We start from the raw sequence: 26,630 nt of genomic DNA on the forward strand, positions 1-26,630 counted from the left end.
TTTTACCCTTGCACCGATGTGTATTAAGTACTGTACACTCAGTACTTTCCCCCAAGCTCATTGAACAAAAAAATTGACAGGCAAATCGCCTGGAGGGATTCGAACCCATGACCTTTGCATTGCATGCTAGAGCAGGTGTCTTACCACTAGACCATCGAGCTAGCCTGATGACTAGAGGCATTTTGAATCCTTAGCAGCGGGTACTGCCACAATTTAATAGATGTTGATTTTCGCTTTGGGGCCCAAGGCTCAATCAACCCCAGGCACAAGCAATATGCAACCACTAGAAATGTGGTTGGTAATCCTGTTTTTATCAAGACAAAAATTTCAGGCTAAGCAACTTTTCATGCTTAGCAGCTCTTTGAAATTGGGCCCACGTCTCTCGCTGTTCATAACTGCCGGGTTAGCGGCATCATTACATGATCTTCGAAGCAAACATCATATATTCTCTTCCCTGTATATAATCTTCAATCCTGAAGTGCATTGTACTGAACTCATTTCACGTCTAGAGATTCTTTTGTAACTAAGAGTTCCCGGTGAGTTTAATTAATTAAAATGTTGAGCTTGAGTGCTCTGCAATTATTCATTCTTAATGTATTCTTTATTACTCTGTTGTGGCCGAGTCATTGCATGTTACTAAGAAATGATCAATTAAGACTGGCGATGTCTCAATAAACAATGGTGATGACGTCTTTATAACGACTATTTAAAAAGTTGTGGCCGTGGGATACAGGACTGAGCCAAAGACCCCTTTTATCACGGCAATGACTCGCCAAAGTTATAATTGGCTGTCTAAAGGGAAAGTATACTTTGGGTTTTGAATCGTTTGACTGTTATATGGTTTCTGACTGGCATCCCCCAAAAATAGATATTAGCAAGATAGGGAGACTGCCAACCAATGGCTAGATAGCTCAGTTGGTAGAGTGCCGCCACATTTATCCGGAGGTCGTTAGTTCAAATTCCAAATTGGTTTTGCTCTAGCAAATTTTTCTTTATTCCAACCCCAAATCAATCCAGATAAAAGTCAGACATTTCTCATCCCTGCTTCATGACATTGGGCCTTTGCTATCTTACCGATCATCGGGATCCAGTGCCTCAAAATCGACGGCCGGTACATCGGCGTACTCTTCCAGTATGTTGCTGAAGCCAGCTGCAGCTGCAAGATGCGCGCAGGATTTACCCGATCCTTCGATCATGTCGATGAGCGGTGCACCGCCGCTGCGACACTTGGCCATGATGGAGCAGCAGGCTAGACAACCATTCTGTGATAATAAAATAACAGATTGATTCAATGGTAATTCGTTAGATTGGTGTGAGAAAGTACAAAGTGAGTTTTCTTGTACACGTAAACTCTTCGAAATCAACTGATTTATGTCTCAATTATGTCTTGAGTCTCAAGTCACTTAAGTCAAGTCCAAGTCCAAGGCTCAAGTCTCTTTACTTTAGTCAAGTCAAAATCTCAGTCTTGTATCATTTGGCTAAGTCCAAGTTCAAGTCAAGTTCAAGTCATTTATGATGTAATGTACTCATCTTGAGCCAAGTCCGAGTCCCCAAAATTGTTACTCAAATGGTACTTGAGTCTGAGTTTTAGACTCAAGTCAACAAACTGCACAAATTTATACATGGACTCAAATGGACTCATGGCTGTGCAATGCTGAATCAACAACTTCAGGCAAAAACTCATAGAGTATTTTGGAGGATTCCCCCTCTCTTTTGTAAGAAGTTTGGTAAATGCAGTTAATATTCAAAACATCAATTAAAAATTGGTACCTGGCTAGCCCAATGTAACGGCGCCTTGCCATCAACATCAACGCAGTACAGATCAGCACCGCGCAGCATTAAAAGCTGCACATGCTCCGGGCGGTTGTGGAACGCTGCCCAATGTAGCGCCGTCATCCCGTCATTGTCCGGCTCGTTAACATCACCGATGGTGAGGGTCTGCAGGAGGGCTGAGAGGGACCTGTAAGGGGTGGATGAGAGGTGAAGAGAACAGGGGTCATTTTAGACAGGTATAAGGAACAACATTTACCATAAAGAACTCCCTTGAGAGATTATTAGGATCCTTCCTTACACAAACCCAGCATAACAAACCCAGCACAAAAACTTGCTAAGCAAAGAAAAGTATTGCTTAACAGAAACAGGTTACCAGCCAATAACATTAAGTTTACGTTCTTCTGATTGGTGCCCCACTCTTTATTTGCTTTGCAAAGAAATTTCTCAAGCAATATTTTCTGCCAAACAGCTTTATGAAATTTGGGCCCATATGGTAACTCAAAACCCAAACTGTTGGACTCTCATTACAGTGGTATGCCGAATCCTACATGTTTGAAAGTATAATTAGATTAATAGTGCAGTCCTCAATCAGTCTAAAAGAATCAAATAAGATTGCCAAGTTTGATAAATATCTGAGATGAGATTGTTTGACAGCCAATGTACCGTACGGAATATCTACGCACAAAGTCCATGGGATGTGATTTAAAAGAATATCAGTTCTCAGCAGTTACATTGCAGCAATTAATATTTTGTAGGGCTTCAAACTAATCTATTCTAGACAGATTCAAGAGCCAAGAAAAGAGATACAGCGTACAAAGTTTGCCCAACTGTGAGCCGAGTGTTGTTGACTTCCAACTTGAAGGCATTTTGGATGACATACATGTACTGTAGGCACTGAAATAAAGCGGTGTAGGTACATTTTTTAAGATTGATTCTAGGATGTTGGAAAATTGCTACAGTGTAAGGGTGTGTTTATTAGGAGGGAGAGCTCCCCTAGGGCTCCCCTTATCAACTTAAAGGATTTGGGTACTTTTTCAAAATGTCCATAGATTTACATTAAACTTACAGGGTTTGAAGATAATGATAGTGGAAAGCTTCCCTTCAAATATAACTTACTGAGGTGCTGTAGTTTTTGAGAAATGAATAAAACAATGTCATGAAAATACGTTTGTAAATGCTTAAAATAATTTTGGTCTCATGAGACCAAAATTATTTTCATGCCATTGTTTTACTCCTTTCCCAAAAACTACAGCACCTCAGCACGTAATATTTTCAGGGAAGCTTTCTACCATCATTATCTTCAAACTGTGTAAGTTTAATGTAAATCTGTGGACATTGTGTTTTTTGTCCTACAAAATGTACATACACCCTTTACAATAGAGGATAAAATAAGAGTCAGTGAACGAAAGAGTCCTGTTTACAGTAAACATCTGTGAAACTTCTCAGTATTGTTTATGTATTATTTTTAATTTAGCATTTGGCAGTGTGTTATTATGGGAGTTTATTTAGTGGGGTAATAAATAACTCACAAAGTTTATTGCAGATCTTCGATATCTTTTTTTTTTTTTAAATGAGAAAAACCTATCTACACAGTTTGCATGTGAACTGTTTTTATTTGAACAAGCATTAAGAGAAGATTTATCTCTTTTTAATTGCTGCTTTGATACTTAGTGAATATTGGGAAAATCCACAAGACTGCAGGGGATTTAACTCCAACTATTTATTTCAGACAATTGTTTTTTTCAAGAGCAGAATCCAAATGAGAAAAAAAAAACTACACAGTTTATATACAGCTTTTTCTTTGAACAAGCAGTGAGAGAAGATATATCTAATTTTATTACAGGCAAGCATACTTTTGTACTCAATTGAAAGGTATTTATCGAAGTCAAAGTCAACGTTTGAACAACGTTTTTGTTTCATTAACATTACATGTATTTCACAACTTGGTATTATTTCATTTTGGGTTGAACTAAGAAAATTTGACAATAGAGGGGGGCGTGAACCTCTAACCTCTGGATTAACATGCTGACGCTCTACCAACTGAGCTATTAGCCCTATGGTGACGCCAATATCTTTCTGCCAGTCAGCAGCTACTGTACATGCCAATGGCATGTGTAACCAGGGGTGGAGTTCACAAAGAGTTAAGACTAGTCTTATCTCGAGTTAGGATGAGTTACTCATCCTAACTTTAGGATTAGCTTTAATAATAATAATAATAATAATAATAATTATAAAAACATTCTTATATAGTGCATATCACCGTGAAGTCCCTATGCGCTGTAAAAGGAAATCAACATTTATTGTACAAAGTAAACAGATATGTTTTTAACCGGGTTTTGAATTGTTCTGATGTCTCAGCCTGTTTGAAAACCTCTGGAAGACTGTTCCATAACTGAACCGCTGCATATTAGAAAGAGCAGGAACCGTACGACTTGGTTTTGGTAACAGGGTGAGTCAGAAGGGCTTTTACTGTTATTTTTCGTGACTTGTTAGATACTTCCAACCTTCAACAACATGTTACTTCGTCTACTCATATCGCTGGACATACATTGGATTTACTGATTTCTAATGTCACTGATGATTTAATTTCTTCGGTTTCAACTCATCATGATCTTCCTTCTGACCATGCTGCTGTGAAGTGTCTGATTAATATTGCTCGCCCTCCAGCATCAACTAAGACATTACTTACTCGCAAACTTTGTTCAATTGATATGCCTTCTTTTAAATCTGATATTTGTAACTCTTCTTTGATGATCGATTTAGATGAACTTGTTTTGCAATACAATTCTGTTCTTAAGGATATTCTAGATAATCATGCTCCTGAAGTTCTAAAAACTGTAATACTACGTCCTCATGCTCCATGGTATATAGCGATACTTTACGTGCAGCCAAGCAAGTGAAACGTCGTTGTGAGCGAAAGTGGATAAAATCTGGCCTTGCTGTGCATCATGAGTTGTATAAAGAACAGTGTATTATATACAGAGACATTGTAAACAATAGTAAATCTAATTATCATCGCCATCAAATATCCGAGTGCAACCAACGAAGTCTGTTCCGTGTTATTGACAAGCTTTCTTCTCCGAAGTGTTTGAAAAAGCTTCCAAGTTTTGATAATCCTGTTGATCTTGCCAACAATTTTGCTAGTTTCTTCGAAGACAAAATTAAGAAACTGTATGGCAGATTTGATAATAATCATCCTTCACCCATCTCCGTTGACATTCATGATCATTGTACTTCGTCATTCGCCACTTTTCGTGTAGTCACTTCTGATGAAGTGATGAAGATGATCAAATCTTGTTCGATTACCTCCTGCAAGCTGGACCCTCTGCCATTATCTGTTTTTAAGGAGTGTTATTCTGAATTGCTGCCAGTCTTCACAGAGATTATTAATAGATCTTTGTCTTTTGGTCATTTCCCTGATCATCTTAAGGAGGCTTGCATCCTGCCACTTCTGAAAAAGCAACATTTGGACCCAGAGTGTTTGTCAAATTATCGTCCTATCTCTAACTTGAGATTCATCTCCAAATTGATTGAGCGTGCTGTTGTTAGTCAACTTCATGATTATCTCCATGAAAATAACCTCCATGCTAAAATGCAGTCTGCTTATCGTCCTTTCCACAGTACTGAGACTGCTCTTGTTCGTGTGCAGGACGAAATCTTACGTGCACTGGACAACCATAAGGAAGCAATCCTCGTGCTGTTAGATTTTTCAGCTGCATTTGACACTATCAACCATGAGCATCTCATCCAACGTTTATCTTCACGCTATGGAATTACTGGAACTGCCCTTAACTGGTTCTCTTCTTATCTGAACAACAGAACCCAGCATGTTCTCATCAACAATTTTAAATCAGATCGCCATCATCTCTGGTGTGGTGTTCCACAAGGTTCTGTAGCTGGGCCACTTGAATTTATATTGTTCAGTGCACCCTTGCAAGACCTCATTGCTGCCCATGGTATTTCTAGTGTTGCTTACGCTGACGACACCCAGCTTTACATTACATTTGATCCAGCTGATCGCGCTTCTGCCATTGCAAAAGTTGAAGTGTGCATTCAAGATGTCAAATCTTGGGCATTGTCAAGTAAACTTGCTTTGAATGACTCAAAAACTGAGATTTTATTTTTGAGATCTCGTTTCACTAAAAAGACTTCGCCGCCAACAATACAAATTGCCCAGTCTGTCATTGAACCATCTGAATTTGCCCGTAACCTCGGTGTTATTATGGATTCATCATTGTGCATGAGTAGACATTGTGATAATGTTTGCAAAGGAGCTCTCATGGCTATTAGGAAAATATCACAAATTCGCCGCTACCTGGATGAAGCAACTACTCTTCGTCTTGTTCATGCCTTCGTCACTACTAGACTTGATTCCTGCAATTCACTTCTGTATGGACTCCCCGATAAAGATCTTGCTAAAATTCAACGTGTATAGAACACTGCTGCTCGCCTCGTTTCTTGTCTGCCTCATTCTCACCATATTACACCTGTACTAATGCAATTGCATTGGCTCCCAGTTAAGTTTCGAACAGTTTACAAAATTCTTCTGTTAACTTTCAAGGCTCAAACATGTCAATCTCCTGCTTATTTATCTGAACTTGTTCATCATTATTCCCCTACTCGGACTTTACGATCATCTCAACAGTCATTGCTTTCTGCTACTAGAGCTTCTTCCATTTTTTATGGCCACAGATCTTTTTCGTACGCAGCACCGTTTCTTTGGAATAGTCTTCCTGTGCATATTCGCCAAGCTAATACTTTACAATGTTTTAAGTCCTTGTTGAAAACTCATTTGTTTAAAGCTTCTTTTTTGTAATTTGCCTATTTGTATCTTGTATCTTTCTCTAATTGTTTATTTTATTGTTTCTTTAATGCGCTTAGAGGCTTTTGCATTAGGCGCTTTACAAATGTCTTATTATTATTATTATTATTAAGTTTTTAATATCTCCTAGGACTAGTCCTAAGTTAAGACTAGTCCTAAGTTCTTTGTGGAATCGACCCCAGGGATCACACCCAAGTTTACAATACAACCTTGGAAGTGGCAGCAGTACCCAGTCAGATTCCCTCATGGTTTATCACTTGATTTTTGAGTGTTATTATTCAATCTAAAAAAACAAGACCGCTGCAGACTTGTCCGGTCCTACATGCAAGTTCACTGGCCCGACGTCAACAGCACTGGCTTTGGGATTAGTGTGGCCTGAATTTTGAATACTTTAATTCCAACAGAGTGATTATACTTTCATCACCTCTGGACAAATATTTCGGAAAAATAACATGTATCTTGACACTTAAAGGTTTTAATTGGGAAATAAGTCAGTCAGAAGCATAGTTATGACCTTTAAAAGTACTACAAAAGCAGACACTCTTCCTGGGCGACACTTGCAAGTTGACATGTGCATAATTACATGTTGTTGGTGGAAACAAAATAATAAAACTGTCAGTGAACAATTTTCCTTGTTGGGTAGCATATCAACTTGCGATAATAAAAAAAATAACAGTGGCTACTCAGAAAACAGGATTTGCTCCTCAAAACTTAGCATTAAAGGCATGGACACGTTTGGTAATTGTCAAAGACCAGTATTCTCACTTGGTGTGTATTTAACATAATCGTAATTACATGTATGCATACAATAACAAACCTGTGAAAATTTGGACTCAAATTGGTCATCAAAGTTGCAAGAGAATAATGAAAGAAAAAACACCCTAGTTGCACAAATTTGTGTGTTTTCAGATGCTTTAAAAGTACTACAATAGCAAACCTTGTTTCAGTTAATTTAATTTAACCTTATTTGTTCTTTTATTTAATTCTGTATTTATTTTCCTTATTTCTTGCTTTTTTATAATTGTTTTTTTTCCCGTTAATGTTCTGTCTTGTGCTATTGTAACCTGATGGTTGTACTTTGTATTGGTCGAATAAATAATAATAATAATAATAATAATGCCTAATTAAAAGGCTTAAGGCCTGAATTCTAACATTATTTAAGTGAGAAATTACCTCTCTTTTAAAAACTAAGATACTTCTGAGGAAGCCACTGGGTTCATTGACCTACGGCTTTACATCCCATCTGCAGGACGCAGCAATAATGTTTAAGTGTCTTGCTTTAAGGACACAGTGTCACGACTGGGACTCAAACCCACCCGACCCTCTGCTGATCAGAAACACCAGATGTTCTTAGCTCGGCCAAAACACTCCAATTACAGGTAAGTTGTCCAAAAAACAAGGCCGGCTTTACCCTTTTGTTATCATACAATACCTTAGAGCAGGGATTATATCATATTCTGACGGAAAGTTATTATCATTATTTTAAAGTCAAAGTAATAGATCCCATGGGCATTTAATTATTGTCATCCATAGTTTATTGATCTCCATGGCAACAGTCACTCACAATAGGAAAGTAAACATTGGTCAATGATGAAGTAGTTTGGTCCAAAAATACCATAATTTATTACATAAACAGTGTTAACAAATTTGGTACAGTGCAATAGCCCTTGATTATTTAAAGTCAAATTACAGCAATTTTGAATATCTTGTTTCAAGAAATTAAATCAAGAGGGGCTCCAAGGTCTAATTCAGTTTTGTGATGTACTCATTTTCCAATAAATTGTCAAAAAATAAAATAAAAACAAACCAGGAAAGGTTAATGATGCTATGTCAGATTTTTGGCCCCAAACATTAAAAAATAGATTTGTTTGAGTGAATGGTATTTCAAAGAGTATCACCTGCTCTAACGAAAAAAGTTTAACTTTTACTTTTAATGGTCAGGAACCATGACAACAATTTAAAACGTTTCTTATAAAAACACATAAGAATTGGTCACGTGATATATTGTCGGGATCCTGACAAAAACTAATTTTGAGCACTTTATTTCACTGCTGCTAATAATTGGCGGACTTTTTCGAGCAATGGCTCAAATGAAAGCTTGTAACTTTCTCGACCCTCATCAAAATACCTATTGAATTTTAAATCAAAATTTTTGGGTCAAATCGGCAAAAAATCTGAAATAGCATCTTTAATGTCAATCTGTGGACATTGTGTATTGTGTTACAAAAAGCACCCAATTCCTTTAAGGTGAGGTTAGTAATCAATGTTACCTGTTCATATAAGGGTTTATTGGAGATGAGCGCGTCACAAAACTAAACTTGACCTAATTAGCCCCTCTTCCTCAGTGGGTATATTAATCGTTGCGTGGGTGTTTTCATATAATATTGAAAAGGCCAATCAGTTTAAGCATGGAGGAATAAGAACAATTCCTCCATCTGTCCATGGTTAAAGGCAGTGGACACTATTGGTAATTACTCAAAATAATTGTAAGCATAAAAACTTTCTTGGTAACAAGCAATGGAGAGCTGTTGATAGTATAAAACGGCTCCATCTAAAGTAATGTAGTTTTCAAGAAAGAAGTAATTTTCCACTAAAATTTTGGAATTTGATTTTGAGACCTTAGAATTAGATTTTGAGGTCCCGAAATCAAGCATCTGAAAGCACACAACTTTGTGTGACAAGGGTGTTTTTTCTTCCATTATTATCTCACAAGACGACCAATTGAGTTCAAGTTTGCACAGGTTTGTTATTTTGTGCATATGATGAGATCATGATGAGATACACCAAGTGAGTGAGAAGACTGGGCTTTGACAATTACCAAAAGTGTATGATATGGTTTCAAGAAATTGTTTTTTTGTCACCGTAATGCTTATTTATAGGCAAAGTTAAAAAGAAAGGTACAATACAGGACACATGTGAAAGTTTCAGCTGAATAAAGTGTCTACTTGCTGAGAAAAACAAAACAAAACAAAACTGTCACAGTTTTTTATCTATCTGGCCGCAGCATTTAAAAATGGACACCTACCCTCATAAATCAAAGAGCAAGTTCGATCTACATGTATATGTCGACCATTGGGTGTTTTTGTCTGGTACCCAGGATGTGTTTCATGCAAAGGTAACCATGAAATATTAACTAGCAGTTGACAAATGGTCACTGATCGAGCTTGCATCGATTCATGCATCGCTTCTCAGATCCAACTGTTTTTGGGTGAAAAATTATCCAAGCAATATTACCCAAAAGGGAATCCTTTTTCACTATCAACAGTTGCAGTGCTTTTCACTTGCTGAGGGGCGCTTTTTTTTTAGTACCAAAAGTAGGACCCTACAAAAGAAATCCAATAAACATGGCCAGGGAAAAAACATGTATTCACATCAAAATCGGTGTATGCCAACACATTCCATTATTATTACATTATATAAAACTTGGACTTGGACATACACAATCCTAATCACCCATCTCCGATTGTATGAAATCATAAAGAAGCTCTTTCTTTTCTTGTCAGGTCAAGTGCATGCTCTTCAAGTGTCACTCAGACTGGGATGCGGTTGAAGGCTATAAATGCACAAACCTACTCAAAATAAAAGCATCTGACTTGAAATTTAACTTGAAGATATACATGTGTTATAGGGAGTAGGGAATCTCTTTCTCCATTGATATAGACCTTTATAACGCTTTCACCATATTGGTCATGCTTCCTGTTTCCAATAACAGTAATGAATGCTAACGTTCATTGCGTAAACATGGCACCAGATTATTGTTTCATCCAGCCTTAGGCCGTGTCCGAATTGGCAACTATGGCTTCAGCTACGGCTAGATCAACGCATGTTTCAGTGCTGGAGAATAGCAGACGCGCGCGCCCTAGCCGTAGCTGTAGCCAAAGTCGCCAATTCGGACACGGCCATAGTTTGGTTACAATGAGTTGTATTGGAGTAAAATCAAGATGGCCACACCATGATAAAGCTCTACTGACAGCAAAAGTTGTACATTCGCAGATAACTACATATGGTATTACAAGCCTAAATACCAAACATGTATTGTCATAAACAGGCCTGGAATGTCATCTTTAAAAGGGCAAGGCCATTGTTCATTCTTAAAGTGTATGGGATACTTTTGAAGGGGCACCAAGGCCAAGACCAGGAGCAATTTTGGAAGGCCATGGCCTTCCATGGCCTCCGGATCCATGTAACTCCAGGCCTCATAATGTATTCATTAATGGAAGCAATCACAACCCAATTCTTTCTCTTTCTTTCTACCTTTCTAGTGCTGCCTTAATGGCTCAAGATAGTCGCACTTCTGGACACACCGGGGCGAATCCCTCCCTCTCTTTGCGATGTAAGTGGGTACTGAGGTCTATTATGCGTGTTGTTACTTTTTGTAACAACACACAAGACCTGTACAGCTTAACGTCCCATTGGATTGACACAAGTGTCACAAATTCACACTCTGCTGATCAGATACAGCCCAGCTTGATTTTGATGCTCTTAACTGCTCGGCCATGAAACTTCCTTGACACATCTGCCACTGCAACCAGCCCCTTTATAAGTGAGCCCTCCCACGTGTAATCAGCCATTACTCACTCCCAAGATTTTCCTGTAGTTGAAATGCCCTCAAATATTTCAAGATCCACTGATTCCGGCCTTCCACGACAATGGTCACAAACATACATGTAGAGATGAAAAGATACCACATGCAAAAGTGTGCCTCTCTGAAACTATGTACATGTACATTACACTCTCTATGTGTGTACACAAACACTATTTAAATAGCGCGTGAACAAACTTTGCCTTTTAAAGACGTGACCTAGGTTTGGTAATTTTCAGCAGCTGATGAAGATGAGCTGTTTATGATCTTAAAAGCTGGAATCTTTACTTGCTGTTTCATTAGTTGTAACCACCCCTTGCAAGGATTCCGCTCTTTGATTGCAACGCTGGGGCTTGTGGATTTTTTCCCCAAATTCAAGCCCTGATCATCACCAGGGGCTGATTTCACAAAGATCTAAGATTGATCGTAACTGCAAATCAATCGTAGTTGCTAAGTAAAATGTGATGTCACAACACAAATCACTATGGTGATAATAAACATTCATAAATACACCAGACAGTTACGCTACTCCTATTGGTGGAGAGCACGTCACGTGGGGGTGTTTAAACGGTTGACAATGACCAGCTGGAGTTGTTTATAACCGGATGGTTTCCGTGTGTCGGGCGGCCAAGCTAACCCGCAAATATTACCATGCGGAACGCAATTGATAGCTATTAGTAACAGCACAAGTGTCACAAACTCACACTCTGCTGATCACAAACAGCACAGCTTGATTTTGATGCTCTAAACCGCTCGGCCATGACACTTCCTTGACACGTCTGCCACTGCAACACACCCCTTTATAAGTGAGCCCTCCCACGTGTAATCAGCCAACACTCACTCCCAAGATTTTCCTGTAGTTAAAGACACTGATCACTATTGGTAATTGTCAAAGACCAGTCTTCCCACTTGGTGTATCTCAACATATGCATAACAAAACAAACCTGTGAAAATTTGAACTCAATTGGTCGTCGAAATTGCGAGATAACAATGAAAGAAAAAACACCCTTGTCACACGAAGTTGTGTGCTTTCAGATGCTTGATTTCGGGACCTCAAATTCTACTTCTGAGGTCTCGAAATCTAATTCAAATATTTTAGTGGAAAATTGCTTCTTTCTCGAAAACTACATTACTTCAGAGGGAGCCGTTTCTCACAATGTTAAATACTATCAAGTATCAACAGCTCTTGATTGCTTGTTACCAAGTAAGTTTTAATGCTAATATTTATTTTGAGTAATAACCAATAGTGTCCAGTGCCTTTAGAATGCCCTCACATATTTCAAGATCCACTGATTCTGCCCTTCCACAACAACGGTCACAAACATAGAGATAAAAAAGATGCAAAAGTGTGCAAAAGTGTGCCACTCTGAAACTATGTACATTACACTCTCTTCGTGTGTACACAAACCCTATTTAAATAGCGCATGAACAAACTTTGCTTTTTAAAGACGTGACCTAGGTTTGGTAATTTTCAGCAGCTGATGAAGATGAGCTGTTGATGATCTTAAAAGCTGGAATCTTTATTTGCTGTATCATTAGTTGCAACCACCCCTTGCAAGGACTCCACTCTTTGATTGCATCACTGGGGCTTGTGGATTTTTCACCCAAATTCAAGCCCTGATCATCACCAGGGGCTGATTTTACAAAGATCTAAGATTGATCTTAACTGCAAATCAATCGTAGTTGCTTAGTAAAATGTGATGTCACAATACAAATCACTATGGTGAGTCCGAACATTTGTCCTGCTATGAATTTTGAAAGGCTTTGTGAAATCGGCCCCTGGGCCCAATTTCATTTTACCATCCCCATTCTCCGCTTGTAGAGCAAGCGCAGAATTTCTACGCTGTTCTCTATGGTTCCGTTTTACCCCTTTTCAACGTTAATATTTTGTATTGCTGTGTTTTTACTCGAGCAAAAAAGGCTAAAGGAATTTTTCATGCAGGGACAATAAAGTTTTATGCGTAGAAATTCTGTGGTGCTCGTAAAATGAAACTGTACTGTATTGTATTGTACGCAAAGACTGCCCAGTAACGTTAAGTGCAAAGCGCCAATTCTTTGCTAACGATAAGAAGAGCCATGTCTTAATTTTTGCGAACTTGAAGCGCTATAGACGGACATTGCAGAAAACTATGTATTATAGTCATCATAGCAACTAATCTATTATCCCACAGCATTTGAACGGGATACCCACACATGTAGCAGTCAATCTGCTATACCCATAACAACAGTAGCTAGTTTCTTCGTACCTAGACGTTGAGGCACAATGTTGGAGTGTTATAAATCAAATGTTGACTTTTTACTCTACTCTACAACTCTGCCAGTGATCCTGGGAGTGGTATATTTTCCCTCGACTTCACCTCGAGAAAATAGAACGTGCTGAGGATCACCTCGGAGTTGTAGTTTTAACCACAGCACTCCAAGCAGTCAATATTTGTACACTTGTAGGACAGGGCTTGATTTCACAAAGCACTTGGCTTCATCTTAAAGATGAGTTGTTAATATTGCCATAGTGATTGGTGATATGACCTCGCACTTTTACTTAGCAATCGAGATCAATACACAGTTAAGATCAATCTTCATGATCTTAGCTCTAAGTGAAATCAGACCAAGCTTTTGGAAGAGAAGGGCATGTCTTGTGTGTAAATGTATTCAAACTTCCAGAGAAATTATGTCAAAGAAGGAAGAATAATCTGCAATTGGAATACACAGTCTGAGAAACGATTCTGACAGTACCGTTTCTTGGGGGATAAAAACTGATATCTTTTTTCCATTACCACATTGTAACAACAAAGTTAAAAGAGTCTCAAAACACACAGCTTTAAAATAATACTATTGAAAGCTGTTGTACTTCTCACCAAGTAAGTATTTATTGCCATTAATTTTAATAGTGATAACCAAATGTATCCCCCCTGTAAGGAATTTTTGTGTGTGTGCAAATTCTAGATGAAAATAGGATCAGCAGCAACCTGTCAGAGTGGGGATCGCCGTCTTGCAGATGGGTCACCGTGGTCCAGTGGTTAGACTACAGGACTTACAATCACAAAGTTGTGGGTTTGAATCCTACCAAGTTAACCGCTGATTTCACAATGACTAGAATTATTGTATAGTTACTGAAAAAGAGTTTCTTGATTTGTGAAACCCATACATTAAACCAATGTTTGTTTGTAAGAGAGAGAGAGAGAGAGCGAGAGGGGGAGAGATTACTGATGCCAGCTTAGGGTGCGTTCCACTCTCGCAAATGAATCGCAACTGCTCGCGCAAGCCTTGTTGATCTTTCGAACGATTGAAATGAAGATGGCGACACCATACTTTGTTTTTTGCTGTCTGTACATCATGACATCAACTAATGAACTTTGTTATTTCAAATCTGCATTATCAACCACCGAATATACACTGTAGTTATGGCTGTGACTAAAAAATAATACTGTATGCTTGTCCGCAATTTTAAAAACCACTCGCCAACACCTCAGAAGTATGTTCGCGTAAAGTTGCCAATGTTTGCCAACGGTGGCGGCGCACATTGTTGGCAAACGTGCGCAAACATTGGCAACATTTACGCGAGTGGAACGACCCTTGGGGTTTATATTCCCTTGTGGGGGTTTACCAAGTTCCCTTGATGGAAAGATCGAGCAAACAAAAACAACAAAAACACACACAAATAAGTAAGCGTTCCTACAGTACACGTATGCCAAGAGGCGGGTGCGTCTCTTCATGTGTACATAAGCTTCCAGCGGATGAATAATAGAAACCATCTTAAGTGGCACTGATTAAATGTTCATGCGATCGACAGTGTAATGAGTTTCTGAAAAATTATATATTTCTTTTCTTCTTGTTGAGGATATAAATACAATGCGATAAGGAATATTCATTAAAGATTTAATACTTAATATTTAGTGCGCAGAGGAGAATATGTCGTTAAAACTATCTTGATATGAAATATTCAGGCAAAATCTGCCACTGTGTGGCAAAGGCTGCGCCATTCTCCCTCCAGCATGCCCAGGTATCTATTAATTTGCCAATACTTTCACAAAGTGATGGTTATCTTAAAATGACAAAATTATTGATTATTTTAGGAAGGGGCCTTTATCTCAATAATTGCATTTTCATTTTCACGAAGTGCCATCGGCCCCAAAAATACGGGATGGGGAGCCCTCCGAATTTACTACAGCAATGCAGGGATGGAGAAGGGTGGGCTGGGACAGGGCAGGGTGGACCTACCACCCCCCCCCCTCCCACCCCGGAAATAAACCGAAAAAAAAACAGAAGAAAAAAAAACATTAAATTGAAATAAAAAATAGCTGACAAAATAGTTGCAGACAGTGTTCATAGTGTGATCAACAATTCACTATACACAAATACATGATGTATGTGTTTTGTTAACCCTTTTAAAAATGTGTGTTAATTTGTTGTGAATCGGGAAATAAACAGTGAAAAACCATCCAAAATGATCAGCTTGTCAACACATTGTCCACAGCTTTCGTTTTTGTAACTGTAATCCAGATGGGTGTTTTTTTATTCAGGTTTTCAGATAAAGTTTTCTTGAATATGACTTATTTTTTCAGACGGAATTATATCTCACAGAATTGTTCTAGTTTGAACTTCATCATCACTGAGCTTTTAAAGGCAGTGGACACTATTGGTAATTACTCAAAATAATTGTTAGCATAAAACCTTTCTTGGTGACGAGTAAATGGGGAGAGGTTGATGGTATAAAACACTGTGAGAAACGACTCCCTCTGAAGTGCCATAGTTTTCGAGAAAGAAGTAATTTTCCACCAATTTGATTTTGAGACCTCAGATTTAGAACTTGAGGTCTCGAAATCAACCATATAAACGCACACAACTTCGTGTGACAAGGGTATTTTTTTCTTTCATTGTTATCTCGCAACTTCGATGACCGATTGAGCTCAAATTTTTACAGGTTTGTTATTTTATGCATATGTTGAGATACACCAACTGTGAAGGCTAGTCTTTGATAATTACCAACAGTGTCCACTGCCTTTAAGAGTCTAAAATTTAACCAGAGATGATTACATGCGCCTTGAACACTTGTTAAGATTGATTTGGCACATTACAAGAAATGCCTATTATTATTATTATTTATTATTATTTTAAGATTTCCCAAGGTGCCAGCATGTTTGTTACTCCCTCCTTGCTCAAATAAAATTTAAAAAATTAACAAATTAACAAAGCACTGGATTCAAAGACTCACTCCGTTTGTCAGTGCAGCCGCGCGTCTCTGTATTATTCAGAGAGTACATGTACAGTACATGTAGGTACAGTATACTGTATAATATTGCCGGTAAACAAGATAATTGAAGTGCTTGCAAATTACCTTTCCAGCCTTGAAACAGCTCGACTGCAGTCAAATAATTAGATATTCATGAAAGCTACATTTTTTTTTAAATACTACGATTTCACTGGCCATTGATATTTTTTCTACATCCACTCTTTGTGTGTTTAATGTATGTTGTCAGATGCAGAAGAATATCACTCCCTTGGGGACACCTTCTGGCACGCCAGCCTAATCCGGGTAAATCCTGATCGGAACTACATGACAATTGATAAAAATGATGGACTTACCTATTGTGCAATTTTCAATATTTTTGCCATACATTGATAAAAATGCTGTATTACCCCTTGTGGTTTTTTCAATATTTGAAAAAAATTGATAGAAATGCTGGACTTACCCCTTGTGATTCTTTCAATATTTGAATTTTTTTTATATAAAATTAATGTGATTTATACAATATTTTTGCTGAAAATTTGATAAAAATGCTAGAATTTCCCCCTTTGTGATTTGTTTTCATATTTGCAAAGCTTTGATGAAAATGCTGGACTGATCCCTGTGTTTTTTGTTTTTTTTTCTTATGCTGGACTTACCTAGTAGCAATTAATACATTTTACCGAACATTGCTTCATGCTACACCAAGCGAACTGGCACACTGACTGATGGGTGAGACATGTAGGTGATACAACGTATACTTCATTATTTCATTAGTGGACGTCTGAACTTTGGTATTTCTATCCATACTAAAAGCCTGATTATCTGCAGCACATGCAATTAAAGGTAGCAACATACTTTTCTAATGACCCAGAAAAGAAATTGTGTAATTTTGTTTTTCCAAAAGCCTCCTTTTTATAGCAAATTGTAATGGCAGAAAGTATGCTGTGATATTATTATGTCTAGAGTGCCTATGTTGATAAGGATTGTTGATTAGAAATCAATCAAAGTAGGTCAACCAATTTGAATCTCCAAAGATCGCCTGGAGACGACTTTTGGAAAGTTTGAGTGCTGCCCTCAATCATCAATAACCCATTTTGAGATAGGGTGGACACATACTTTGACACTATTACATTTGGTTAAGTTTGTCTGTATAGGCCTATTATTACAGTACACTGCTTAATTTTTCATTTGCTGCTAAGCCAAAAATAAGCAAAATATCAGTCACAAATTGTTTATGTGGGCATGGTATTTTGGCTAATACAATTAGTCTACGTACATGTAGTAAGCATGACTTTGTTGTAAATACTTAAGCTACTTTTGTGTGCTTAATAATTAGCAGCTCTATAAAATTGAGCGCCTTTTTATGCAAATAATTGCTGTGGTGACCTCTTATCAAGAAAATAATTGCCTCTCTCTTTCAAGAGCAGAGCATCAAGCTTGCCCACTGGCTGCTGCAAAAAAGTAATTTACACGTACCTGGAGTCCTTGTCGTATGTCGCAGCATGAAGAGGTAGCCGCCCGCTGCGGTCTGCAATAGCCTGTTTACCCCCGCTGCGTAGCAAGTACACCACACCATGATGCCAACCCTGTCAAAAGAAACATCGTCAAGAATCGCATCAGATAACAATGGAACGATACCGCAGCCTAATTTTATAGAGCTGCTTTATCACAAAAGGGGATGGTGTTGTAGTCGAGTACTTTTTCAGTCGAGCAGGTTTTGCCCTTAACCACTTCTGGGCCCTATTTCTGAAGCTGTTTAAAGGTAGTGGACACTATTGGTAATTACTCAAAATAATTATTAGCATAAAACTTTCTTGGTGACGAGTAATGGGGAGAGGTTGATGGTATAAAATAATGTGAGAAACGGCTCCCTCTGAAGTGCCATAGTTTTTGAGAAATAAGTAATTTTCCACGAATTTGATTTCGAGACCTCAAGTTTAGAACTTGAGGTCTCGAAATCAACCATCTAAACGCACACAACTTCGTGTGACAAGGGTGTTTTTTTCTTTCATTATTATCTCGCAACTTCAATGACCGATTGAGCTCAAATTTTCACATGTTAGTTATTTTATGCATATGTTGAGATACACCAACTGTGAAGGCTAGTCTTTGACAATCACCAATAGTGTCCACTGCCTTTAAGCAGAAAATACTGCCTAACAAATTTATTTGCTTAGCAAAACAAAAAGAGTGGGCACCAGTCACAACAATGTAAATTTAATGGAATATTGAGCAGTAACCTGTTTTTGCTAAGCAATATTTTCCTGTGCTTAGCAAGTTTTGTGCTTACATTGATTGATGAAATTGGGCCCCTGGACAGACTTGCGGCAGACCATTTAGTCTACTGATCAGAACAACTTCAAAGTAAAGCGCCCTCAATTCTTTGATGGCAGCTGGACGGTTGATGGATATATCCACCTAGGCTTTGCATTGCATAGCCTGCACCTACTATGCTTTGTAAAATTCACCAATACAAATAAAGAGGGACACCAGTTTTGGGAAAACATGCCTTGTAATATCTCTTTTCTGGATGGAATTGTAGAACCACTGATTCCAGACCACTATCCCACTGTACCAATTTAACACACCAGAATGGACAGACTGCCACCATTGTTTATCACTGTATAATTTGGCTCAATGGGAGGCAATCGCTCCATCATAACATGGCAGAATACCACGGTGGAGGCTCTGCAAATAAAGGCGAGTGACTACTCATGTATTCTTGCACACAACAACATCAAAGGCCGAGTGACTACTCATGTATTCTCGCACACAACAACATCAAATCCCAGAGCTAATTATGAAAACCTTTTGTTGTCTTTCCTTTATCCTTTCCTTAAAAGTCAGGGTTTTTGAATAATTGTGGCAACAATATTTTTAAAGGAAAATGATTACTCAAGAAGCTCCAAAAAGGTCTGAAAAAATAAAACTGTACATAGATGGGCACGGAAATTGTTTCCAAATTACAGCCTTGAAGTGGATAACAAAATACCTAGACATCGATGTGAACTAAGCACTGTATCACTCAGTACTTTTCCGAGGTCAGTGAAAAATATCGGGCAAATCACATAAATGGGATTCGAACCCACAATCTTTGTATTTGCTAGAGCAGGGCCCAATTTCATGCCTTGCTTGCATGTGTACTGTACATGCCTTGCTTGCTTGCGTAAGCAGGGAATTCTACACAAGTTTACAATACGTCAAGCAGATTTCACAGATTAGCAGGGGATTTTGGATTGTCTTCTCACTTGGTGTATCTCATCATATGCATAAAATAACAAACTCGTGAAAATTTGAACTCCATTGGTCGTCAAAGTTGCGAGATATATTGGAAGAAAAAACACCCTTGTCACACGATGTTGTGTGCTCTCAGATGCTTGATTTGGGGACCTAAAATTCTGAATCTGAGGTCTCACAATCAAATTCGTGGAAAATGACTTCTTTCTTGAAAACTATACGTTACTTTAGAGGGAGGCGTTTCTCACAATGTTTTATACTATAAACATCTCTCCATTGCTTGTTACACAGTAAGTTTTTATGCTAGTAATTATTTTGAGTAATTTACCAATAGTGTCCACTGCCTTTAATAAAACAAAATAACTATTACCAGCTAAACCTACTGAAATCATTTTTAAAATTACAAATGCCACAACGACATAAAAACGCTTTAAAAATTTAAGTACTATGTAATAAAATTTAACTAAGTACACTGTACAGTAATAAAGAGAAGCTACCATTACAATGTATTTAATTCAGATGTGCTTAATTCTGATGTACTTCTGTGGCGTGTCATGGCCGAGCGGTTAAGAGCACCGGATTCAAGCTCTGGTGTTTGATCAGCAGAGTGTGGGTTCGAATCCCGGTCGTGAAACTTGCTACGTAAAATTGGAGAGGGTAGTGCTTTCTGCTCTACCGGCCAGACTTCGGACTGATGTTACCCAGGCCTAGTATCCGTATTGACTGTAATAGGGGTAACCATGTTTCAGCCCTAGGAGGAGGTGGCAACGGCCTCTGGAAAAATAATAGTTGTAGCCCACACCTTGAAGTGGCCTTCAGGCCTTGTGTGTCTGGCGTCTTGCATACAAAAGAATAAAATAAAAAAAGTATATGGACGAGCAAGTAATAAACAATTGTCATATCCCTCCCAACCCCCATCATCAGTTCTTAAAATACCCTTTGGAGCAGCAACCCTGATCATATTTTTGATCAAATTACTATTGTTATAGAACGGTGGACAAATATCATTATTATTATTATTGTTAATATATTTCTGATATAATGAAACCAAGGATGCCTTAAGGTCGGTTTATAGTCGGTAGTGCGAAGGTCGCGCGGTGGAAATCTTGATGTGCGATTCTTAAAAACACAGTTCATAGTCATCGCTGAGGGCTATAAACTGTGTTTTTTATGACCCACTATAAACCGGCCTTCATACATGTAATTGTAAGTGAACTTGATCACTGTACATGTTTGTATGTACATGTAGCTTGCAAGTCTGAGGAAATTTACCTGTAAGAGTGCTTGCTATGCGAACCATAAACACTGGGGTTTACCCCCTACTCGTAAATGATAAGTGTTCTTAGTTTTTTTTTACATGCACTACCAATTCTAAAACACAGGACTTGCGACTTTAATGTCCACTCTGAAGGACAAAGTAATTATGGTTAAGTATCTTGCTCAAGGACACAAGTGCCATGACTGGGACTCGAAAAGCACTCTGCTGATCAGAAACACTGACAATGACTGAGAGCTTGAGTCTGGCAACCACTCAGCCACAACAATAAACCAATGTACTGTATCATAAAATTTATATGAATTAAAATGCCATAGTACTTGTATGATGAAGCCTACATGTTCGTCAACCTGCATCTACATTGCATACAATGTATTTAACAATTTCCATTGTATTTGTATAGCCAAGCAAAACGCAACAGAAAATGTACTAGTTGACTCACAGATCACTAATTTGCCAGGCGATATTAAAATCAAGTTATTTTTATGCGATATTTAATGGCCATAAAAACTCTCTTGCTGAGAAGCACATGCAGGAGCTCTGTTGAAAGTATAAATCTTGATAAAGGTTTCCCTTTGAAGAACATGTTACATGTATATGGTTTGGATACGGTTTTCCAAAAGGACGAAGTGTCTTGCTTAAGGACACGCGTGTCAAGACCTGGACTCGAACCACATACTGCTGATCAACACCAAACAGTCCAGTGCTTTTAACAACTCGGCTACGATACGCGGCACAAAAACATTCAAAAATGAATGGCCTCATGACAATTAAATCGTAGCAGAGTCTTTCTCAATACATCTTGTGGCTGCGGAAGACTCTGCTAGAGTAAAAACATCACAACATCGAAAAGAAAATGCATTAAAAAAAATATATATACTACAGGTAATTTTGGTCCATAACTTTTTCTTTATCTGTTTTCGTTTATACATTTAATAATCACAAAGAATATTGTTTAAGTGTTTGCATTCTTGACTAACTGGAGCCAAGATTCTGCAGATCGTGCAAAACAATCAGGTTTTTGCTTTTGTGTGTTACATAAAAAAATCATTAAGAATCGTTCTTCATTTTGTTTTGCATTCTTGATTAACTGGGGTGATGAGTCTGCAGTTCGTGCACAACCATCTTGCGAGTAGACTTTTTACTTTCATCAGACCAAGTTACCTTTGTATACTAATTGCTAGTCTTGCGGGCAGACAAGTAAATCATGCACACAACCAATGAGACAACGAAGCATACACTTCCGAACGTACATGTACGATGTACGAGTTAATTTTTAACGTGATGATATCGGCAACGACACAAATAATAAACTTTCCTAACTAACTTCACGTGTTTGCGTTCCGCAGCCGACATCTTAGGCCCGAAATGTCAACTCGTTGTTACATTGACCTTTAAGTGAGTGGAGCCAGACATTATCAGGAGCATCAATCTAAATATTTGTCAGCCCAAAAGCGACCAGTACAGTATCTTAAAAAAAAAAAAAGTCAAAACAGGCAAACACTTTCGTTAACTGCATATAAGAGACTTACAGACTTAGCGTCATATCAGAGAATCTGATGCTGCACTTAGTATCTCATCGGACAGACTCAATTAAACCAATTAACACAAAAATCACGACTGGCGAGATAAAGACTTTCAGATCGAGCACCTTGCTAAAATATCTCGCTGTCTCCAGTCGTTACCTTAGCACAAGGTTGGCGTGAAATGGCTCTTAAGAAAAAAAAAAAGGTAAGGGTGACATAAATTGAGTTAAAATGACAGGTGTTTATTCTGAAAAGATTGCAGAAAATTTAATTAATGGAAATTTGCATCGGGGATAAAGAATATTTATTTTGGCTTTATACTTGGTACTTTCCCAAACTCTGAAAAAAAAAATCACAGGCATATTACTCGGATGGGATTCGAACCCACGACTTTTGCAATTCTAGAGCAGTGTCTTACCAACTAGGCAGAAAATGTTTTCAATTTAAAAAAGACATTGTATTCATATTTGGGGAGGAATGGGGCACTAAGAAAAATTGTCAGAGGAACCCATTGTAACATATGCATTTTATAAAAATTTGTTACAAACACTTTTCAAAGACCAACTCGACCGATCTAAGGCAACGTGTTCCTTTTAATAATGTATTGTTTCAATGTTGGTTCTGTCCCAAACTTTCTCCCAAGCAGAAATCTAAATGTCTCGCTCTTCTGATTTGGAGAAGACATGCGTTGTGTCTGTGTGTGATGTGCCATTCCTATTGTTTGTATTGGCTCTAGCTATTAGAGTAATTGCACAACAGAATCCCTCCCCACCCCATGTTTGCCAACACAGTTGTTCCAAGATGGCTGCCGTACGCCCATTGCCTAGCAACCATAATTTGGATGTTATTATTTGCTGCTACACACATGGGAGGAAATGTTTTGTGGCCGTGGGGAGTGTGACCTTATAGCTTAAGCTTAATACTTGAGGGGAAAAAGGAGATTTTTGGATGGATAATGATGCAGAGTGAGTTGTTTACTTTATTAAAGGCAATCATTGAATGTCCCACAACATCCTGCTGTGCGTTATTCACAGAAAACGGAAATTATCGCAGCATGTTGCTACCATTACAGTATGGTCATTTGACATAATTGTATTGTTGTCATATTTTTTGGGTATGCAGGTCTATATCACTGCATACCAACATCCCGATCCCCGCTTTCATTTATATTTTTCATCAGTTTGCATGGACTGGCTTTTTTTTGCCCACTTGGATTTAAGAAACTTTCTTTGAAAGATTTCTGACAGAGATGTTTCCCCCCCAAAAATGGAAGTATGCCATTGACAACTTCAAAAAACTGATTACAAATCTTTTTTTTTCAAAATTGTTGAACATCTAATAGACGTGATTTAATGTCTAGACAATAACTCAATTTTTAAATTAACTTCCACAATATTTCATATAATATAAACAAATTGCAGCACTTTGCGTCTTTCGATCAGGGAGATTTTGTTTAACATGCCTTCCCTCAAATTGAGTGCAGGCAAAGCGAGGTTGTATTAAACTGATTTTTGTTTAATGAAAACATAAAATCCCACCCGACCTGCAGAAATTGAAAGAAAAAAAGGATGCTAAATACATGGTCTCAAGTACGCCCCTACAATTTCTGTAATAAATAAAAAGAAGAAAGATTTTTTTTAATGAGGTTACATTTACTGATAAAACTGCATAAAATAAATGAATAAACCTTATGCATATGACGTCATTTCAGTAGGGCGCCCTCACCTAGTAGAGGTCAAAAGGATGTTGTTCATTGGCCAATACTGTGCGCCGTGCGTACAAATCCGTGCGTCTCGATTGTTTCGTCACCTTTTTTCCTCTAAGATGGCGGCTGGATGGCGTCAATGCATAAGGCCAATAATGACTTTCACTTCCGTATGTAACAATCTGAGCGACCTAGTTCTGGAGTCACTGTTACACAATTATGAATTAACTGTGGAATAGTCCATAATTACACAGCACACAAGAGTAAATGAAAACTGTGAGAGTATGCCTGTATACATGTACACATACATAATATGTATAACAGTATAATGACTTAGTAATGTAAGGGGCTTCTTTAAAAGCATTGGGCACTAATGGTAACGTTCAAGGACCAGTCTTCTCACTTAGTGTATCTCAACATAATGCATAAAATAACGAACCTGTGAAAATTTGAGCTCAATTGGTCGGCAAAGTTGCATGATAATAATGGAAGAAAAAACACCTTTGTCACACCAAGCTGTGTGCTTTCAGATGCTTGATTTCGAGACCTCAAATTCTAAATCTGATGTCTCGAAATCAAATTAAAATATTTTAATGGAAAATTACTTCTTTCTCGAAAACTACGTTACTTCAGAGGGAGCTGTTTCTCACAATGTAAATACTATCAACCTCTCACCATTTAATCAAGAAAGGTTTTAGGCTAATAATTATTTTGAGTAATTACCAATACCGTCCACTGCCTTTAAAGCCATTGGACCCTTTCGGTACAGAAAAAACAAAAAAAGTTCACAGATTTACAAATAATATACAGGGTTTACAGAAGGTAATGGTGAAAGACTTCTCCTGAAATATTCGTCCATGAAATGCTTTACTTTTTGAGAAAACGGTAAAACAATATAAATTCTCGTTAGCGAGAATTTCGAATTTGTTTTAAACACATATCATGACACGGCGAAACGCGCGGAAACAAGAGTGGGTTTTCAGTTATTTTCTCCCGACTCCGATGACCGATTGAGCCTAAATTTTCACAGGTTTGTTGTTTTATATATAGTTGTGATACACGAAGTGTGGGACTTGGACAATACTGTTAACCGAAAGTGTATAATGGCTTAATGCACCTTAATTCATTTCAATATTTTTTTTTTCTTTTCTCGTTGATAATCTAACCACGGAATTCCATATTTTATTACAGAGTAAATTAGTTGATGAGAAAAAAAAACTCTGAAAATGTCCGGCCGGATGAAGTTGAGATCCCCAATGAACAATTTGATTAAAAATATATGTACTGCATTGTAGAAGAAGACCTCGTGGTTACATCAGTTTTTTCTCTGTTACATCAATGCCGTGCATAATACCCCGTGTTTCTACTCCCAGATATTTGTATTAGGCACGTATGGGAACAATTCATTTGTGACAATTGAAGTTATTGGTCAGGAGGGGATGCCAGTAAGGGCATGCGATTTGATTTGAAGGCCATGTGCTGAATTATAGTGGAAATCTCTGTTGATTTAACCCTGTGCTTGAATGCATGTGGTATTGTTTTATTCCAAAATATGAACACCGAATATATGATAACTATATCATGTTGTACAGTGTATAGCACCCAAGCAGATCCTTGCCATTTGATTGGAGGACTGTTCGTAACGTGATCGCAAACAAACAAATCGTTGCACCCTACAGTAAGCTTGGGCGATATTGATTCTTTTTATTCACGATATATCGCCGACAATGTATCGCGATATTCGATATAATCGCGATTAATTAAATTTGACATCATCAGTCTTCAAACTCCCAGTAAAAGTTGTAGAAGAGACAGTCATAGCATGAGGTGTTCTAATGACCTATTCTTCTGGTTTTACTCCAAATCTATGGGGTGCATGATGTCTCAGCTAGAAAATACATCCCGATATTGCGATATTTAATCAAATCGCGATATATCGCGATATATCGCGATATATCGCGATATATCGATATTTGGATAAAAACCAAATCAATCCGATATCGAAATCGTTTCCAAGTTAGTATCGCGATATTCGATAAAATCGTGATATCGCCCAAGCTTACCCTACAGTATAGACTGGGCCCCTGTCATTAGCCGCAAGGATAAAGACAGGTCCCGGCTTCTCAGATCCAGTGATTCCATTAGATACAATGGTATTGGATAAATGTGCACAGTGACATGAGCTTTCCATAGATGCCCAAACAGTTCATTCCTGTCACGTCCGCAATAGAATTGGACTGCGTATCTATATCTGAAATGTATGGGGTCAAAGGTCAAAACACACGCCGGTTTGCACTGATTTTGATGCCGGTGTCTGGCGTTATTCACGAGCCTCGAAGTGTGACGTCAGATGTTTAGGCTACCTACATAAACATCATACACCATTCACGGCGCATTTTTTGTTCCATCATTTCATGCACAAAGCATTTGATCATTCCACATCAAATTCCACCATTCGACAAGCAATGTGGTTTTGTGGAAA

At 38.0% G+C, this 26,630-nt stretch overlaps 1 protein-coding gene and 1 long non-coding RNA gene across 2 annotated transcripts in view; both read right to left on the reverse strand.

Moving 5' to 3' along the window:
• The window catches only part of LOC117294966 (ankyrin-3-like), a 52,916-nt gene that overhangs the window by 9,280 nt on the left and 17,006 nt on the right, over positions 1–26,630 (reverse strand). Inside the window, exons 5-7 of the mRNA XM_033777524.1 lie at positions 17,881–17,990; positions 1,771–1,960; positions 1,075–1,262 (exon numbers count right to left, since the gene is read on the reverse strand). Of these exons, the coding sequence (XP_033633415.1) occupies positions 1,075–1,262; positions 1,771–1,960; positions 17,881–17,990 (488 nt within the window). The remainder of the gene's footprint in view (positions 1–1,074; positions 1,263–1,770; positions 1,961–17,880; positions 17,991–26,630) is intronic.
• LOC117294968 lies at positions 3,022–5,648 on the reverse strand. Its single transcript, XR_004519602.1, has 3 exons — positions 5,498–5,648; positions 3,811–3,813; positions 3,022–3,058 (listed from the first exon to the last, which is right to left on the reverse strand). It is a non-coding gene; the product is annotated as an uncharacterized LOC117294968 (long non-coding RNA).

This window comes from Asterias rubens, chromosome 9, assembly GCF_902459465.1.
Source record: "Asterias rubens chromosome 9, eAstRub1.3, whole genome shotgun sequence".
Classification (NCBI taxonomy): Eukaryota; Metazoa; Echinodermata; class Asteroidea; order Forcipulatida; family Asteriidae; genus Asterias; species Asterias rubens.